Source organism: Cyprinodon tularosa, unplaced genomic scaffold, assembly GCF_016077235.1.
Source record: "Cyprinodon tularosa strain WSP-4 unplaced genomic scaffold, ASM1607723v1 ctg1028, whole genome shotgun sequence".
Lineage (NCBI taxonomy): Eukaryota > Metazoa > Chordata > Actinopteri > Cyprinodontiformes > Cyprinodontidae > Cyprinodon > Cyprinodon tularosa.
The window spans coordinates 1-12,362 of record NW_024037814.1 but is presented as its reverse complement, the minus strand read 5'-3'; the positions used below and the strand labels follow the sequence as shown (position 1 = coordinate 12,362).

The window sequence follows — 12,362 nt, the reverse complement described above, 5'->3', positions numbered from 1 at the left end:
AACTTTGTCACCGTTCTTGATAAAACTAAAACAAACCATGAAATATCTTAAATGCATGTCCACAGTTAAAGGGCTCCAGGTTCAGTTTAGACTCACAATATTAGAGCAAAACATAAAAACATCTTTTGTTACTCAGCCATCCTGAGATAGAGGGAGCATTAAATTATTATTATTAGGTTATAGTTGGGTTTAACCATAATTAAAAACCAGAGGTTTTAAATAAGAAAGCCCAAATACTTTGTTTCCTTACTTAAGTAAAAATATTGGCATCTGTACTTTACTGGAGGAATTATTTTTCTGCTCTACTGCTTTTTTTCCAATTATCTTTACTTTCTACTCCCCTAACATTTAGTTAGTTTTGTTTCATTTAAGTTAGTTTTCTTTATGGGCTGTTGGTTTAAAACATAGTTTGTTCTCTTACTAAAGTAGAAATATTGGCATCTATACTTTACTGGAGGAATTACTTTTCTGCTCTACTGCTTTTTTTTCCAATTATCTCTACTTTGTACTCCTTACATTTAGTTAGTTGTTTTTTTTTCTCATTTAAGTTCATTTTCTTTATGAGCTGTTGGTTTAAAAAACAAAACCATCCAAATTATTTGTTTCATCCTGACAATTAATTTCTCTGTGGTTGGACTCGGTGCTGCCCCAACTTGTTGCTCACCATATAGCAAAATAAATCGTTTTTCAAGATGATGCAAAGTTAAATGTTACCATTAGTTATAAAACTAAGAAAATGAACTCTAAGGAAGTTATCATCCAGAATTGTAGAAAAATTTTCATTTAATAGGGTAGAGCAGTAAAGATTCTGTCCTTAACAGTTTTTCTTCAATTACTTTTACTTTTATACTTTAGGTTGTTTTAAAAATGCTACTTTTACACTTTTACTGGAGTAAAAAGCTGAAGTTGATTCTAAACCTTCTATAAAAGCGTTTTTAAAGAGTACGATTTATATAGGAGGAATAAACATGAATACTTTTGACACCTTTGTTAAAGATATATTTTGTCAAAGAAAAATAAATATTTTCCTGAGAGCCTCTGGCGCCCCCTGGTGGCCCGGACCGGGAGTCTGCGGCTGATCAAACCTGAATGGAGGTAAATAAAGCTCCATCCGGACCAGCTGAGGGAAAAATCACCAGAACTTCTTCTCTGTAGACCTTTTATTTAAGGTTTTAATTCTATTAACAGATGTAAATTAAAAAAAGGGTAGTGAAATTAAAATTTCTCTAAAATACTAGTCACCATAAATAAATATTTATTTTTAGAACACTGTTTTTTCATTATTTTGGATCTCTCCATAGGGATATGTTATAAACATAAAGAGACCTTGAGTCTCAAACAGAAGCTCCGTCAAACACACGTATAACTTCAAATGATCTGTTTAACATTTAATCCTAAATGATTAAAATCCTCTGATAGGTTCACCAATCCTCCATCTGCCTCATGGCCGCCTCTCTATCTGCATGAAGACGAATCATTTAGATCTTTATGAATCAGAACTACAGACTCTCATCATAGAAATCTCCTCCAGATGTGAATCTGCGTTGGACGGCGTCTTTAAAGGAAAAGTCCAGTCAGCAAGGAATAATCAATGGATCATTATTTATACCTAAAACTAATATGTTTGCTGTGATTTAATGAATTTAGCGTTATCCAGTAGAAAAATTAAAACTATTTTTGGTGACATCACTGAGTCTGGGAGCGCCTCACTAGTGGCAGCCTAGTGTTTAGGGCATAGAGCTTGGAATCCAGAGGTTCCCTTAACCCCACACTGCTCCCTGGGTGCCGCATGATGGCAGCCTACTGCTCCCTAAGAGGATGGGTTAAATGCAGAGTTCATCTTGTTGCTCTGTACTTGTGACGGTGTAATGAAAATAAAAACTGGAAAAAACTTGCAGGTTTACTGATTTTCTCCTGAGCTCCTACCAGCTCCAGATTTAAAACACGCTGTAGATCTGAACCTGGAAGAACTGAGCGGGACTCAGAGTGGACTTATATAAGGTTTTATTACAGGTCTGTTCTGCAGATTCAGTTATTAGGTAAAACTTGGAGATCCTCATTTCATCTCTGCTGACCTCAGCCGTCTGAAAGGATGGCAGCTGCCATCCATTTTGTCCAGGAGGCTGTTTCTCTTGTCTCTGTAGAGCTGCTCCCGGATCAGTTCATGCTGATGCTCTCTGAGGGTCTCAGCCTGCTGCTCGCTGCGAAGACGCTCCTGATGCTGCATCTGAGCTTGCAGGTCTGCCTCATACGCGGCTGCTGCCTGCCTGCGCCTGTGCAGAGAGGGCGGAGTTACAAAGAGAAAGAAACTGACTGACTGAAAACATTGAGGCCGTTTCTCAATCTTTGTACTTGTGAGTTCTCATGTCCTCGTTAAACATCATCATCCTCAGCCCTAGAACTGTTCCAAATCACAAAAACAGCAGACCAATGACGGGCAAAGTCCCTGTTCCCGCAGCTCCCTTTTTACCCAGCATGCATCAGAACAGACTTGTCAATTCTCCAGACTGACAGCTGTCCCAGCATGCACTGCAGCAGCAGCAGCTTCTAGGTGAGCACTCCAGGGCCAACATTAGCCCGTCTGCAACAGCCAGGGCTAACGTTAGCCCTTCTGCAACAGTCAGGGCCAACGTTAGCCCGTCTGCTACAGCCCGGGCTAACATAAGCCCGTCTGCAACAGCCAGGGCTAACGTTAGCCCTTCTGCAACAGCCAGGGCTAACGTTAGCCCTTCTGCAACAGTCAGGGCCAACGTTAGCCCGTCTGCTACAGCCCGGGCTAACATAAGCCCGTCTGCTACAGCCAGGGCCAACATTAGCCCGTCTGCAGCAGCCAGGGCTAACGTTAGCCCTTCTGCAACAGCCAGGGCTAACGTTAGCCCTTCTGCAACAGCCAGGGCTAACGTTAGCCCTTCTGCAACAGTCAGGGCCAACGTTAGCCCGTCTGCTACAGCCCGGGCTAACATAAGCCCGTCTGCTACAGCCCGGGCTAACATAAGCCCGTCTGCTACAGCCCGGGCTAACATAAGCCCGTCTGCAGCAGCTCTCTCTCGCCATAGCCCCGTGTGAAAAACCGCTGGCTCTGAGGGCAAATTTTTTGTTTTATTTGGCAAAATGTCATTTTTATCTGTGCGAGTGTGTGGTGATGTCATCAGTACGCTCCTGTTCCAATTGACCCAGATGCTGCATGCTCCCATTCTTCCTGTCAAGACTTTCCTGTGTTCTTCTCTGGAACATACTTGGCGAGGACACGAGTCTGTACACGCGTTCAAATTGAATTGAGAAACAGCCTGATTTTAATTCAACATCAGGTCTTTACTGACAACCTTTCAGCATTTCATCCAGTAAAAACATGTCTGCTTCATTTTGTTGGTGTTCCTCAGGGTTGTGTGTTCAGTCCTCTTGTTTTTAATAATGCTGAGCCCTTTGGCTGCAGCAATACCATGAAGTTTAGCAACAGTCAGTAAACCACTAATGGGATCCATCTGTAGGAGGATTGCTTCCTGATCTACATCCCGACGGACAGGAAGTAGCGTGTAAAGCTGGAATAACCGACCTCTGATTCCAGGACCATCAGCAACGGTTCACCTTAAGACTGAGCTCTTTTCTTTCTGCTACACCAGCAGCTGCACTTCCAGTCATCAGTCCATCAAACGTCTGATGTTCTCAGAGGACAGCTCCCTCATTGGCCCATTGATCGTCCGATGAGCTGGAGCAGCAAGAAAAGTCTGGAGAACATCCTGTGGACTTCCTGTTCCTAATTATTTTTATCGATTCTATTCTTTTCTATTTTATTGTAAGCAATTAAAATCTGCTTTGATTTTATTTGTTTTAATTCAGTATTATTCTATTGTATTCATTTCTTTTCTATTCCACTGTACTTTATTTAAGTCAGGTTGATGATCTCAACTCATGCAGTTTTTTAATGTTTTATTTTTGGGGGCGGATGAAGCTCCATGTGTCTCATTTAAAGTGTTGGACTGAATATTGTTCTCTGATTAGAACCAACATGGCCGTTACCTTCTTCTCTCCTCCTCCTGCTGCAGGCTGGCCTCCTGTGCCTCTCTCTCCATCTCCTCCTTCTCCTTCTCCAGCTGCTCCTGTTTCTGCAGGTTTGCATCCACTGTAGAGAAGAGAGAAGGAAATATGAAGGAAGCATCATGGAGGAATGTTCTGCAGTGATGCAGTGAAGGTGTCTTACGTTTGCTCTGGATCTGCAGGCGGCGCGCCTCCATCACCTCCTCCATCTGCCGCTCTCTGGCCTCTCTCTGCAGCCGGCTCTGCTCCTCCCGTTTCATCCAGATCTCCTTCAGCTTCTCCTCCTGCAGCAGCTCCGTCTCCTGCTCCTCTCTCCTCTGCCTCTCCAGCTCCTCAGACAGGTACTTCAGGTACTGCTTCTGCTCCTCCTGCAGCTCCGCCTGAACACAAACCGGGCGTCAGCGGACCGGAGCGGAACCGTCTGCAGATGTTCTCCAGATGTTCGGGTTACCTTCCTCTGAGCTGACTCCTGCCTCTGTTCAGTCTCCTCCTTCTGGATCGGCTGCAGGATCTTCAAGTCCAGCTGCAGCTCCTCCTGCTGCTCCTGCGCCAGGCGCTTCATTTTGAGCCTCAGGTCTCGGTCCAGCTGCCGGCGCCGGTTCTGCTGCTGCTGCAGCTTCAGCTGCCGCTGCCGCTCCTCCTGGAGGAGCCTCGTCTGCTCCTGCTGCAGCTGGACGATAACGCAGGACGGAGGTCAGTTTAAATAGAAACACGGGAGGAGCGTGAAGCGGCGGGTCTTACCAGAAGTCGTTGCTTCTCCTCCCTCAGCTCCTTCTCCTGCTGCCTCCTCTGTTCTGCAGCCTTCATCTGCTCCCTCAGCTCCTGCAGCTGCTCCTCGTCTTTCTGCTGTCGCTGTCGGACTCTCAAGCTCTCCTGTTCTCCCTTGGCCTGGTAGTCGGCCTCCCACAGCTCGTCGAACAGCCGCTGCTCCTCCTGCAGCCACCGCCGCTCCTCCTGTTGCCTCCTCACCAGAGCTGCATTATCCTGACACAACTCCTGCTTGAGGCGCCGGCTCCGGATGCTGCGCAGCTCCTCGCATCGCTCCCTGGAGGCGGAGCAGAAAACCAACATGAAGAACCTGGGGAGCCTTTAGGCTGAGTGGACCCAGATGTCCTCTGGGTAAAAGAGTCGGCAGTGAGTCCATCAACAGAACAATCATCCTTGAAAAAGTTCTACCTGACCTACAGAACAGGGTCCATTCTAAGAAGCCCAGAACCGCTTCAATAACTAAAGGTTGGACCCAGTAGGATGAGCAGTTCTGTCTGATAAGACCAGAACAGAATTAGTTCTGATAGACGCTGCAGGTTCTAAACTCCAGAACCAAGCTGGACTTCCTCAAAATGGATCCATCTGATGATGAAAGTATCAGGACCATTAGCAGGTAGAGAACGGGCCTGCTGAAGGTTTGACAGCGTCGCCAGATTATGTCTACAGCAGCGGGTCTCAAAGTGGGGGGTTTGGTTCCTCCCATTGGTCACAAGGTTCTAACCTGACTCCGCCAGATGGATTTGCTCCGCATATCCATCTGGAAACCTTCCGTTGAAGTAATTTTGGGAAGGGGCGAAAATACTGGTTAGCTGATTAGCCTATGTTGGTGATAGACGGGCCAAATAAACCAATCAGATCAACGAAGCATATGACGTACTAACAGAGCGACGACGAAGAGGAGCCAATTGATAGATCAAACTCTTGCTGAAACCAGTCGGGAGAAGAGCAAAAACATCTTTTCCTCTGAGAAAAGCCTCCAGAGCAGTGTTTTGCTCTTCTTTCAGTGAAGAAATACTCTGTAATTCCCATAAAACTTGCTTGATAGCCACGCTAACGCTAGTTTCATCGGCTGAAGCCGCCATGTTCTTTAGACTGAACTGTTGCGCCTCAAAGCCAACGCTGATTGGACGTTCGTTTGGTGAACGGCTCCAAAAATTTTTTAACGGAGAGTCTCCAGACTGATCTGCGAGTGAAACATTGAAAGCTCGCGAGATCAGGATGGTCTCACGAGGCTAACAAGCTACAGGGGTGGAAAATAATAAAATATATTTACTTGATTACTGTATTTTAATTAAAGGAAAAGTCTCTTCAGCAAGGAATAATCAATGATCATTATTTATCCTAAAACTAATACGTTCGCAGTGAAATTAAACAGTAACAAAATAATAATTTTCATTGCGATCACTGAGTCTGGGAGCGGCCATCTTTGCCCAAATATAGTAGCCCCTCCCTCCTGCCATCTTCCAGCAGTGACGTCACGGTGCGGTAAGCCTAGCGCCATTCTCCCCGCTTTACAAGCTAAATCAATGGGAACTACTAGACACATCTGCAATCAACAACAATTATTGAAGATTTCCAGAAGACTTCACCATTGAAATTCACCAGAGCTATAGTGAAACTGACAATGCCCACGTGCATGGCAGCTGGATGCTGGAATACATCGGGTAAAAGTGGAAATAAAGAGTTATTCCACCTTTCTGATTCCTGATCCTCCACGGACGGGTTGGTCGTTGGATCGCCAACTTGAAGAGGGAGGATTTGCCATCGAACTTCTGGCCATTTCATATTTAAAGTACTTTTAGAAGTTTGAATTCTGAATATCGCCTAGGCAACTTATTGCCAAGGGCCCCAAGTTCTTGGGGGCCTCATAAAACTATTTTTTCTGCTACTGGAGACTTTGGAGACAACATCTAAAAGCAGCGAACTCTGCTCTCCAGAGCGAGTAGATTGGTAACCCCGCCTCCTGCTCTCCTCTATCTTGTCTGCTGTCATGATTCATGCAGCTATTATTTCATCCAAATGAAAAATGGAGAACAGATAAGCAGATCATGGCTTGTCTACAGTGAAAAGAAGGACTGGGTTATTTACTTTGGCCTTTTTGGAAACACAGGAAGGAGCAATCAGCTAAGTGAGCTTAGTGCTTGGAGAAAATCTTTCATTCCTTTAGAGACAGCATGAAAAGTCAGCTGAGTACAAAACATAGAGAGGAAAACAAGAAGAAAAGGGACAAGAAGAGAGGGACACAACCTAGAACAGATAATGGATGTCTATTCTATTAACATTTCTCTATCTGGAGAATGGGGCTGTTTGATGTGTTGTCTTCTCTATTCAGGGGCCCCCTGCCTGTCTTTGCCTAGGGCCCCACATTTCCTAAATCCGCCCCTGCTTCCACTAATGTTTGCAGACTAAGGGACTATCCGCTGCGTCTGAAATTACCGCTTTTGGGGAAGGGAAACCTTTGGCAGCTATCAGAACCATCAGGTCAGGGGCCTTCAGATAACGGGCCTTTGGAAGAGAGAACTCTCTAGAACTCTTTGATGGTCCCGGTCCGCTGCTGCTTTTAGAGAATAACTCCTGACTGATGAGAGGAACGACTTGATTCTGTGGGATTTTCTGGGTTCTTACTGGAACAACTGGTCCAGTTTCTCAGAAACCAGCTGCTGTCTCTCGCTCTCTCTCTTCTCCTTCAGGGCCTTCGCTTCCTCCCTCATCCTCGCATGTCTCTCCTCCGTCGTCTCCTTGGTCTCCTCCAGCTCCTGCAGGAGCTGCTTCTCCTCATTGTCCAGCAGCTGCCTGAGCCTGAGGGACACACAGCAGAGGATGCATCATGGACCGAACCAGCTGAACAGCACCGGTTCCTGTGGAGTAACCAAGATCTGAGACCTCCGTCTCCTCTCGCTGATGTCGGCCTCATGATGCTGCAGCTCCGCCTGGACCCGCCTCCCCACGGCGCCTCTGATGAAGCGACGCTCGGAGCTCTGCAGCCATGAGGCTTTCATGTCACAGTTCTGAAGGTCTCTGCATAACTCCAGAACCTGGCCTCTGGTCTCCTGCTGTCTCCGTCTCTTCTGGATCAGGTGGCGTGTAGACTGGAATGAAGGTTGCCTGGCTATCTGAGAAAGAGAGAGACGATCCAGGAGAATAAAGATGGATGGATGGATGGATGGATGGATGGATGGATGGATGGATGGATGGATGGATGATGGATGGATGGATGGATGGATGGATGGATGATGGATGATGGATGGATGGATGGATGGATGGATGGATGGATGGATGGATGGATGGATGATGGATGGATGGATGGATGGATGGATGGATGATGGATGATGGATGGATGGATGGATGGATGGATGGATGGATGGATGGATGGATGGATGGATGATGGATGATGGATGGATGGATGGATGTTGGATGGATGTTGGATGGATGATGGATGGATGGATGGATGGATGGATGGATGTTGGATGGATGTTGGATGGATGATGGATGGATGGATGGATGGATGGATGGATGGATGTTGGATGGATGATGGATGGATGGATGATGGATGGATGGATGGATGGATGGATGGATGATGGATGGATGGATGGATTTTGGATGGATGATGGATGATGGATGGTGGATGGATGGATGGATTTTGGATGGATGATGGATGATGGATGATGGATGGATGGATGATGGATGGATGGATGGATTTTGGATGGATGATGGATGATGGATGGTGGATGGATGGATGGATTTTGGATGGATGATGGATGATGGATGATGGATGGATGGATGGATGGATGGATGGATGGATGGATGATGGATGGATGGATGGATGGATGGATGGATGGATGATGGATGGATGGATGGATGATGGATGGATGGATGGATGGATGGATGGATGGATGGATGGATGATGGATGGATGGATGGATTTTGGATGGATGATGGATGATGGATGGATGGATGGATGGATGATGGATGATGGATGGATGGATGGATGGATGATGGATGGATGGATGGATGGATGATGGATGGATGGATGATGGATGGATGGATGGATGGATGGATGGATGGATGGATGGATGATGGATGGATGGATGATGGATGATGGATGGATGGATGGATGTTGGATGGATGTTGGATGGATGATGGATGGATGGATGGATGGATGGATGGATGGATGGATGTTGGATGGATGTTGGATGGATGATGGATGGATGGATGATGGATGGATGGATGGATGATGGATGATGGATGGATGGATGGATGTTGGATGGATGTTGGATGGATGATGGATGGATGGATGGATGGATGGATGTTGGATGGATGTTGGATGGATGATGGATGGATGGATGATGGATGATGGATGGATGGATGGATGGATGGATGGATTTTGGATGGATGATGGATGATGGATGGATGGATGGATGGATGGATGGATGGATGGATGGATGATGGATGGATGGATGGATGGATGATGGATGGATGGATGGATGGATGGATGATGGATGGATGGATGGATGGATGGATGGATGGATGGATGGATGGATGGATGGATGGATGGATGGATGGATGATGGATGAATGGATGGATGGATGATGGATGGATGGATGATGGATGGATGGATGGATGGATGGATGGATGGATGGATGGATGGATTTTGGATGGATGATGGATGATGGATGGATGGATGGATGGATGGATGATGGATGGATGGATGGATGGATGGATGGATGGATGGATGGATGATGGATGGATGGATGGATGGATGGATGGATGGATGGATGGATGATGGATGGATGGATGGATGGATGGATGGATGATGGATGGATGGATGGATGGATGGATGGATGGATGGATGGATGGATGATGGATGATGGATGGATGGATGGATGTTGGATGGATGTTGGATGGATGATGGATGGATGGATGGATGGATGGATGGATGTTGGATGGATGTTGGATGGATGATGGATGGATGGATGGATGGATGGATGGATGGATGTTGGATGGATGATGGATGGATGGATGATGGATGGATGGATGGATGGATGGATGGATGGATGATGGATGGATGGATGGATTTTGGATGGATGATGGATGATGGATGGATGGATGGATGGATGGATGGATGGATGGATGGATGGATGATGGATGGATGGATGGATGGATGGATGGATGGATGGATGATGGATGGATGGATGGATGATGATGGATGGATGGATGGATGGATGGATGGATGGATGGATGATGGATGGATGGATGGATTTTGGATGGATGATGGATGATGGATGGATGGATGGATGGATGATGGATGATGGATGGATGGATGGATGGATGATGGATGGATGGATGGATGGATGATGGATGGATGGATGATGGATGGATGGATGGATGGATGGATGGATGATGGATGGATGGATGATGGATGATGGATGGATGGATGGATGTTGGATGGATGTTGGATGGATGATGGATGGATGGATGGATGGATGGATGGATGGATGTTGGATGGATGTTGGATGGATGATGGATGGATGGATGATGGATGGATGGATGGATGATGGGATGGATGGATGGATGGATGTTGGATGGATGTTGGATGGATGATGGATGGATGGATGGATGGATGGATGGATGGATGTTGGATGGATGTTGGATGGATGATGGATGGGTGGATGATGGATGATGGATGGATGGATGGATGGATGGATGGATGGATTTTGGATGGATGATGGATGGATGGATGGATGGATGGATGGATGGATGGATGGATGGATGGATGGATGGATGGATGGATGGATGGATGGATGATGGATGGATGATGGATGGATGGATGGATGATGGATGATGGATGGATAAACTAGGGTTTTATGATAATTGCTGTTAACATCGGTTTCAGCTCTTTCTAAGTAATGCACTAAAATGTATCTGTTTCTAAACTGTCTATAAACATAAATATTTTTCAACAAAAGGAAAACATTAAATAAATATATATATGGGCTCGCTTTTGGACCATCCAGGATCGTAACTGTATCTGTATCAGCCGCCATCTTGGTGCTCCCAGCACCCAGAGAGGACAGAAGAAGGTTTCTCACCACAGCCACTGAATGCGGCGTCGGGCCTGGAATCTCCCGACATCTCGGCCTCCTCCTCCCGCTGAGCAGCATCTCCGCAGCTTCTCTTCTCTCTGGCTTTAACTCTCAGTCCCAACTCAACCGTTCCCACAACGGACCGAGCTCCGGTTACCATGGTTACGGTAAAACAAGAGCGAGCTGACGTCAGACGCTCGGAGGCACAAGACGTCATTAAACTGAAATAAACAACAGAGCTGATATTTTTCAAATGATCAGATCAAGCTGTGCAGTAATGGAAGTTTACCATATTTACCATATTTAAATATAAAAATAGAAATAAATAAATGCCCAATAAATAAATAAATAAACATACAATTAATTGCCCCCAAAATATAATAAACAAATAAATGTAGGTAAAAATTTAATTATACACAGACGCATAGCCTAAATGTATTTATCTGTTTTAACTAGTTTCTTTATTTATTTGCCTTTGCAATAATGACCTTATTTATTTATTCTGAACAGCAAACTGCTTAAACATCAGGCTGTCATATATGGAGGACCAACTCTGCCATATTTAAAAATAAATACAGAAATACAGGTGCTGGTCATAAAATTAGAATATCATGAAAAAGTAGATTGATTTCAGTAATTCCATTTAAAAAGTGAAACTTGTATATTATATTCATACATTACATACAAACTCATATATTTCAGATGTTTATTTTGTTTAATTTTGATGATTACAAATGACAACAAATGAAAATCTCAAATTCATCATATCAGAAAATTAGAATATTACTGAAGACCAATAAAAACAAAGGATTTATAGAAATGTTGGCCAACTGAAAAGTATGAACATGAAAAGTATGAGCATGTACAGCACTCAGTATTTAGTTGGGCCTCCTTTGGCCTGTATTACTGCAGCAATGCGGCGTGGCATGGAGTCGATCAGTCTGTGGCACTGCTCAGGTGTTATGATAGCCCAGGTTGCTCTAATAGTTGCTTTTAGCTCTTCTGAATTGTTGGGTCTGGTGTATTGCATCTTCTTCTTCACAATACCCCATAGATTTTCTATGGGGTTAAGGTCAGGAGAGTTTGCTGGCCAATTAAGAAAAAGGGATACCATGGTCCTTCAACCAGGTACTGGTAGCTTTGGGACTGTGTGCAGGTGCAAGTCCCTGTTTGGAAAATGAAATCTGCATCTCCAAAAAGTTTGGTCAGCTGCAGGAAGCATGAAGTGCTCTAAAAACTTCCTGGTATGTGGCTGCGTTTTTGACCCCTGGACCTCAGAAAACACAATGGACCAACAAACCCGCAGATGACATGGCAACCCCAAACCATCACTGACTGTGGAAACTTTACACTGGACTTCAAACAACGTGGGTGAAGTGCCTCTCTTCTTTTCCTCCAGACTCTGGGACCTTTTATTTCCAAAGGAAATGCAAAATTTTTCTTTCATCAGAGAACATGACTTTGGACCACTCCCAGA

At 45.1% G+C, this 12,362-nt stretch overlaps 1 protein-coding gene across 1 annotated transcript; it reads right to left on the bottom strand.

Moving 5' to 3' along the window:
• Positions 1 to 1,987: 1,987 nt before the first annotated feature.
• cfap53 (cilia and flagella associated protein 53) lies at positions 1,988 to 11,053 on the bottom strand. The gene is made up of 8 exons (XM_038280493.1): positions 10,892 to 11,053; positions 7,687 to 7,916; positions 7,429 to 7,602; positions 4,777 to 5,080; positions 4,487 to 4,705; positions 4,199 to 4,415; positions 4,018 to 4,120; positions 1,988 to 2,273 (listed from the first exon to the last, which is right to left on the bottom strand). Exons 1-8 carry the CDS (start codon positions 10,961 to 10,963, stop codon positions 2,057 to 2,059), a joined length of 1,536 nt encoding a protein of 511 aa, XP_038136421.1. The 5' UTR covers positions 10,964 to 11,053; the 3' UTR covers positions 1,988 to 2,056.
• Between the last annotated feature and the right edge of the window lie 1,309 nt (positions 11,054 to 12,362).

What these genes read in the sequence shown, in the direction of transcription:
- cfap53 (XM_038280493.1), bottom strand. Translation starts at nt 10,963, where the DNA reads ATGCTGCTCAGCGGGAGGAGGAGGCCGAGATGTCGGGAGATTCCAGGC. An exon ending in ATCAGCGAGAGGAGACGGAG is followed by an intron (nt 7,603 to 7,686) that starts GTCTCAGATCTT and finishes TGTGTCCCTCAG; the next exon opens with GCTCAGGCAGCTGCTGGACA. An exon ending in AGGAGTCAGCTCAGAGGAAG is followed by an intron (nt 4,416 to 4,486) that starts GTAACCCGAACA and finishes GTTTGTGTTCAG; the next exon opens with GCGGAGCTGCAGGAGGAGCA.